Source organism: Chrysochloris asiatica, unplaced genomic scaffold, assembly GCF_000296735.1.
Source record: "Chrysochloris asiatica unplaced genomic scaffold, ChrAsi1.0 scaffold00006, whole genome shotgun sequence".
Lineage (NCBI taxonomy): Eukaryota > Metazoa > Chordata > Mammalia > Afrosoricida > Chrysochloridae > Chrysochloris > Chrysochloris asiatica.
This window is the reverse complement of record NW_006408524.1, coordinates 1,290,473-1,297,568: the sequence shown is the minus strand read 5'-3', so window position 1 is coordinate 1,297,568 and position 7,096 is coordinate 1,290,473. Positions and strand designations below refer to the sequence as shown.

At 46.5% G+C, this 7,096-nt stretch overlaps 1 protein-coding gene across 1 annotated transcript in view; it reads right to left on the bottom strand.

Annotated features, from left to right (window-relative positions):
* Positions 1-3,571, bottom strand: part of YKT6 (YKT6 v-SNARE homolog (S. cerevisiae)) — a 12,351-nt gene extending 8,780 nt beyond the window's left edge. Inside the window, exon 1 of the mRNA XM_006832085.1 lies at positions 3,468-3,571. Within this exon, the coding sequence (XP_006832148.1) occupies positions 3,468-3,571 (104 nt within the window). The remainder of the gene's footprint in view (positions 1-3,467) is intronic.
* Between the last annotated feature and the right edge of the window lie 3,525 nt (positions 3,572-7,096).

The following is a 7,096-nucleotide window of genomic DNA, read 5'->3' as shown; positions in this document are numbered from 1 at the left end:
TCTGGTCAGAGCATTATTTGGGATACTGCAGAGAAGGTGGCACAATGGATGTCTCACTGCAAGAAGCAGGACAAGTAAAATACTGCACTGACAAAACACAAGTGATAACAATTTTGCTAAGCGGATGCATAGCCCACTGTGGCTGTGCCAAGAAAATGGGCATTGGTGATTCCTTACAGAACCATAGTGAGTGCAAGGTCTGCCCAATCTGCACCCTGGAAAGAATGAGGGAAACCGCTTAGCTAAGACAACCATGTGGGGAATAGCCAATACCACAGACTAGTGGCTATGGGCTCATCACTAGTGAGGAACCAGCCAGAGAACCACAGAGGCTGGAAGGCAGCATACAGGAAGGTAGGGCCCATCAACTCCCTGGCGACTGTGGGAGATCATGAAGGGCCCTGATTCTGGAACAGACTGGGTTGGGACCCCAGCTCCAACACTTACTAGGTGTGCGGTGGCGCTATGTGAAATCAGGGTTTGCCGTGGGGGGTAAATGAAAAGCACTTAGCACCATGCCTGGCAGGCACACTGTGGTACTGGCTGAGAGCCATACAAGCAAAAACAATCCCTTGGAGAAGAAATCAACAAATAAAGACTTTGCAGCAAAACTACAGAAGAACTGTGACCGCACTAGGAGAGATCTGCGAGAGCCTGCACACGAGGGTCAGAAAGGGTGGGAAATGACCCCGAGGCTTCAGGCTCAGCATGGTGATCATGAAGTTGGAAGGCTGGAAGTCAGGAGAGCTTACAAGGACAACAATGAGCTGAGCTGGAATGCTTGTTTTAAGGCTGTAGCTGTATATGGACATCTGAAACCAGGAAGGTAAAGTTCCTACAGCAAAATCTCAGAATCTTCAGTAATGATGGGCAAGGAAAAAAGGCAGGCAATCAGAGTTGGCCACGCTGACACCAAAAGTTTCAAGAACATAGAGCAGTAGGCAGATGGCATGGTAAAGAAGAATCAAGAAGATGGCAGCCCCAAAGCAGCTGAGAGTTTCAACAAAAAAGCATCAGAAGATTATTAGATCCTTCTAGCCAGCCACTGGTGAAGCACTCCATCAAGAACAGTTTTACTGAAGCAATGAAAACAGAATCCAAAAAACAAATTCCACCAGAACTCTGACATAGCTACAGATACTGACCAGGAACCGTGGTGTGGCACGGCAGGAGGATAAGCACTGGACTACTAACCAGAATATTGAATGATGCAGAAAGCATCAAAAGAAGACAGAGGAAGTACACAGAATCACTGTACCAAAAAGAAATGGCTGATGTTCAACCGTTTGAAGAGGTAGCATATGATCAAGAGCCAATGATACTGAAGGAGGAAGTTCAAGGTGCAGTGCAGGCACTGGCCAAGAACAGGGTAGTAGGGACTGATGGAATACAAACAGGGTAGTAGGGACTGATGGAACTCTTTCAACAAATTGATGCAGTACTGGAGGCACTCACTCATCTATGCCAAGAGATTTGGAAGACAACTACCTGGCCAACTGACTGGAAGAGGTCTACATTTGTACCATTCCAAAGAAACGTAATCCAACAGAACGTTCATCAGACAATATCATTAACATCCCATGCAAACAAACTTTTGTTAAAGATAATTGGTGGCAACCACACATTGACAGAGAACTTTGAAATGTTCCAGTCGGATTCAGGAGGACATGGAATGAGGAATATGACTGCTGACATCAGATGGATTTCGGCTGAAAGCTGAGAATACCAGAAAGATATATATCTGTGCTTTATTGACCATGTAAAGGCTTTTGTGGATGACAAGCTATGGACAGCATTGCAGAAAATGAGTATTCCAGAACACTTGATTGTGCTCATGGAGAACCTGTACATAGATCAAGAGGCAGTTGTTCAAACAGAATAACGGACACCAAATGGTTTAAAATTAGGTAAGGTGTTCGCCAGGGCTATGTTCATTGTAGTTATTCAACCTGTATGCTGAGCAAATAATCCGAGAAGCTGGGTTATATGAAACAAACTGTGGCATCCAGACTGGAAGAAGACTCATTAACAACTTGTGATATGCAGAGGATACAGTCTTGCTTGCTGAAAGCGAAGAGGACTTAAAATACTTACTGATGAAGATCAAAGACCACACAGCCTTCAATATGGGTTGTATCTCAATACAAAGAAAATTAAAATCCTCACTAATGGACCAATAACCAACATTCATATAAAGGGAGAAAAGATCGAAGTTGTCAAAGACATCATTTTGTTTCGATCAACCAGCAACACTCATGGAAGCAGCAGTCAAGAAATCATATGACATATTGCATCAGGCAAATCTGCTGCACAAGACCTTTTGAAAGTGTTGAAGAGCAAAGACATCAGCTTGAGGACTAAGGTGCACCTGACCAAGCCATGGTATTTTCAATAACCTCATATGCATGCCAAAGCTGTAGAAGAACTGATGCATATGAATTATGGTGTTGGAGGAGAAAACTTAAAGTGCCATGGGCTGCCAAAAGAGCATGTGTTGGAGGAAGTACAACCAGAGTGCTCCTTGGAGGCCAGGATGACCAAACTTTGTCTCTCATACTTGGGACATATTGTCAGGAGGGACCCATAGCTGGAGAAGGATATCATGTTTGGTAAGGTGGAGGGTCAGAGAAAAAAGAGGAAGACCCCAGCGAGATGGATTGGCCAAGTGGAAGCATCAATGGGCTCAAACATAGCAGTGACTGTGAGGTTGGCCCAGGACAGGGCAGTGTTTCCTTCTATTGTGTCACTATGAGTCGGTACCAACTCAATGGCACCTAACAGCAACTAACCAAAAGGTTGGCGGTTCAAACCCACCAGGTACTTCTGGGAAACGTATACAGAGTCGCTGGACAGCCTCAGCGTCCTCTGCAAAGGCGAGATTAAGGACTGACAGCCGCCCACACCGTGCCCTCCTTCAGCTTCTTCCTGGGGTCCAGGTGGGTCAGAACTGACTTACCTGCACGTAACACTGGGCCGTCGGGGTCCCTTCCCTACAACGACTAGGGAATCCTACACTGTCCTTCTGATGCATGTAGGTCAGTTCCAACTCACAGCAACCCTGTATAGAGCGTCCAAGGAGCGGCCAGTGGGTTTGAACCGCCGGCCCTGCGGTGAGATGTCCAGTGCTTCTCCCGGCGCGCCCCACAGGCCTCCTTCCAAGGCCCGGATCCCTGCCATTCAAACGCCTGGAAACAGCGCTTCCAGGCTGGCAGCCCGGCAGGTTCAATGCTTCGGCCCAAACCTGCGCTGGAGGAGCCCGGGTGTGGCGCGGGGGATCGGCAGTGGAAACCCACCAGGGAAGCCGGCAGCGGTGCCCGCGGACAAGGTTTGAGATGGGGCGGCTGGTCGTGTGCGGGGTGCAGGGAGCCCCGAGAGGGCTCCGAGCTGCTCCCCAGCCCCCGGCTTTCACCCTACAGCCGTTCCTACAGACTCGATCCGAGACCGACGGCGCCGCAGAGACCGCTCACCTGGACCTCTGGAAGAAGCTGAAGGAGGACACATCGTGCGCGGCCTTCAGCAGCACCGCCCTGGGCTCGCCCTTGTACAGGACGCTAAGGCTATACAGCTTCATGGCGCTGAGGCCTCGGGGTTCGGGACTCCCCGCGACCGGGTCCCGCCCTTCGGGACTACCCCGGGCTACAGCCTCGCAGACGTAGGCAGCTGACGAGGCCTACGCCGGTTTCCTCCTGCGGTCACGGGGCTTACTTCCGCTTCCGGTGCTCTCCGCCACTGTAAGCCTAATGAAGTGGGTTTGGTCCCTGCCCCGGATGCAGAAATCAAAGTGCTCACAGGCAGGGGTGGGGCTGAGCTTGCGCATGGGCTGCGCATGCGTGGCGAGATGCCTGCACTTGGCCCTCCAGCCGCGCCCTGCCCTATGGGGCTCGGACCCGCGTCCGAGGAACGGAGATAGCAAGGCAACCTGGCAGGACCCATTCCCACCTGGTGTGCGAACGACAGGCCTTCCGTAAAGTTGCTTGTAAATCCTCCCTCTTTGGAATGCAACGCCAGCTTCCTGCACTGTGCGCACACCTGGGCAATGGGATCACTAGGGACTGCTGTGCTTTAGGAGGTGCTCTGACCTCCGAAGAGCCAGGAATTCACTTCCTCACTGTGGCTGCTGATGAACACAATCCGTACTCATAAAAGCAAAAAGACAGATGGAAATTTCAAAACAGTTGGAGCCGGTAATGCATAGCTTTCATCTAAGGCAAGCACAGCGCTCTCGAAAAAGAGTTTTACAAAGTTCCTCCCATTACATAACACAGAAATGTGTTTTCTTCTTAACTAGATGGTCAGAAGACCTGCTAACACCAAAGTAAAAAGAGACAAAAAAGCCATAAATAACAGGTCAAGAACCCTAGAGACATTGGCGTGCTAAGAACACACACCTAGATGGAGATTTAACATTAAAATGAGGCATCGGCACTGTAGGATAACCAATGGACTAGTAACCGCGAGGTTGGCAGTTCAAACCCACCAGTCGCTCTCAGAAATCCAATACAGGGTGGCTTATGAGATGGAAGCAGCTAACAAGTAGTGCCACCAACTTTGTTCTCTCGTGCATGCTTAACCTGTAATCATGAAACTATGGATAACACGATTAGGGCGTAGTCCTTACTCTATAAAAGAAACTTGAAAAGAAGCTAGAAGCAGACAGGATCTGGGGACTCCTTCTCTGTCTGAGGCTTATGCACCACAAGTTTAATAATAAGTAATAAGTACGTAGAAAAATTAAAAATTAAAAGAACTATCTTGGCTCACTCCAGACAATGACCCCGGCACTTTGTGTGTAACAAATTGGGCAACCTTGATAGGATAGTGATGTACTAGGATCAGCGGCCAATCTGGAACCACTGGGTTTGGAAACTACACCTAGCATGCACTGGAACCTGTCTCCTTCCCGCTCCCCACCAGGTGAATCTTTGGACCCCAGAGAGTGGGTATCAACCTTGGACCCAAAAGTGCTAGTGCTGCCAGTGAGGAACTTAAGTTAGGCACAGCGATGAGTGTCCCAGGAAGAGATTGTCTCTACAACAAATGGTACATGCAAAACCAGAAAATGATTTGCAGGAAAATGAAACAAGACTCATATCTCACAGCATATAGAAAAACAAACTCAACATGGATTAAAGGCGTAAATGTAAAACCTAGAACTATAGAGGTTATCAGCAAAAACTTAGAAACTAACATGGCATACATGCACTGTCAAACACATTGAAAATGCACAAATAGCAGAAGGCAAAAGAAATGACTGGTTCCTCCTAAAACTTAAACACTGAGTACATCAAAAGATTTCACCAAGAACGTAAAGAGAGGACTCAGACTGGGAAAAATTTTTGGCAATGGCACACCAGACAAGGGACTAATCTCTAAAATTTATGGAAAACTTCAACACCTCAACAATTAAAAGACAAATGATACAATTAAAAAATGGACAGAGGACATGAATAATCCTTCACCAAAGAAGACGTTCAGGTGATCAACAAACATGTGAAGAAATGCTCACAATAATTAGCTAGTGCTATTACCCAGCCGCTCCGCGGGAGAAAGATGAGGCTTTCTACTCCCATAAAGATTTACACCCTTGGAAACCCTGTACAGAGTCGCTATGGGTCGGAACCGACTCGACGGCATGTAACAACAACAACATTTGTTGTTAAATGTTGTTGAGTCAGTTCTGACCCATAGTGACCCTGTATAGGTCTTCTGAGGAACTGCTGGTAAGCTTGAACTGCCGACTTTGCAGTTCAAACCCACTTTGCAGTCCAATGCATCCACCCACAGCAGCACAACAAGAGAGATGCAAATCAAAATAACGATGATGAAATGTCATCTTTGTTGTTATTAGATGCCATTGAGGAGTAAGTTCCGACTCACAGTAACTCTGTGAATAACAACAAAACACTGCTCCATCCTGCACCTTTCTTACAATCGATATGCTTGAACCTATTGCTGCTACCATTGTGCCCATCCATCTTGTTAGGGTTCTTTCTTTTTCACTGATCCCCCACTTTGCCAAGCATGAGGTCCTTCTCCAGGAACTGGGCCCACCTAATAATGTGTCTCAAGTATGAAAGACGAAGTTTCACCTTCCTTGCTTCTAAGGAGCTCTCTGGCTGTACTCCTTCCAACACAGATCTGTTCTTCTGGCAATCCGTGGTACCTTCAATGTTCTCCAACACCACAACTCAAACGCATCAATTCTTCTGTGGTCTTCCTTATTCACTGTCCAACTTTCACGTGCTATTGAAAATACCATGGCTTGGGTCAGGCGCAACTTAATCTTCAAACTGATGTATTTGCCCTTGAACTCTTTAAAGAGGTCTTGTGCAGCCAATTTGCCTAATGCAATACATTGTTTGATTTCTTGACTGTTGCTTCTATGATTGTTGATTGTGGATCCAAGCAAAATGCAGTCTTTGACAATTTCCATTTTTTCTCCATTTATATGGATGTTGTTTATTCATCTGGTAGTGAGGATTTTCATTTTCTTTACACTGAGGCACAATCCATACTGAAGACTGTGGTCTTTGATCTTCATCAGTGAGTGTTTTAAGTTCTCTTTGCTTTCAGCAAATAAGGTTGAATTATCTGCATATTGCAGGTTGTTCATGAGTCTCCCTCCAATCCTGATGCAACATTTTTCTTCATAGCCTCTTAACCCCAGCATTAATAGCAAGGCTTAAAAAACAAACAAAAAAAACAAAACCAAACCAGAAAACAACAAAATGCTGACAAGGGTGTGGAGAGACTGGGACCTTCCTACACTGCTGATGAGATTATAAAATGGTGCCACCACTGTGAAGAATGGTATGGTGCTTCCTCAAAAAACTGAAAACAGAAATACCGTATTCCCCAGCAATCTCTCTAGTTTGTATATGTCCTCAGGGAATAAAAACCATGACACAAATAGATGTATGCACACTCATGTTCATAGCAGCACTATTCACAACAGCATCAACATGGAGAGACAGTCTAAATGCCCATCAAGTAAAGAACAGATAAACAAATGTTGACACTTGTTGTTGTTGTCAGATGCCATCGAGTCGGAACCGACTCATAGCGACCCCATGCACAGCAGAACGAAACAATGTTC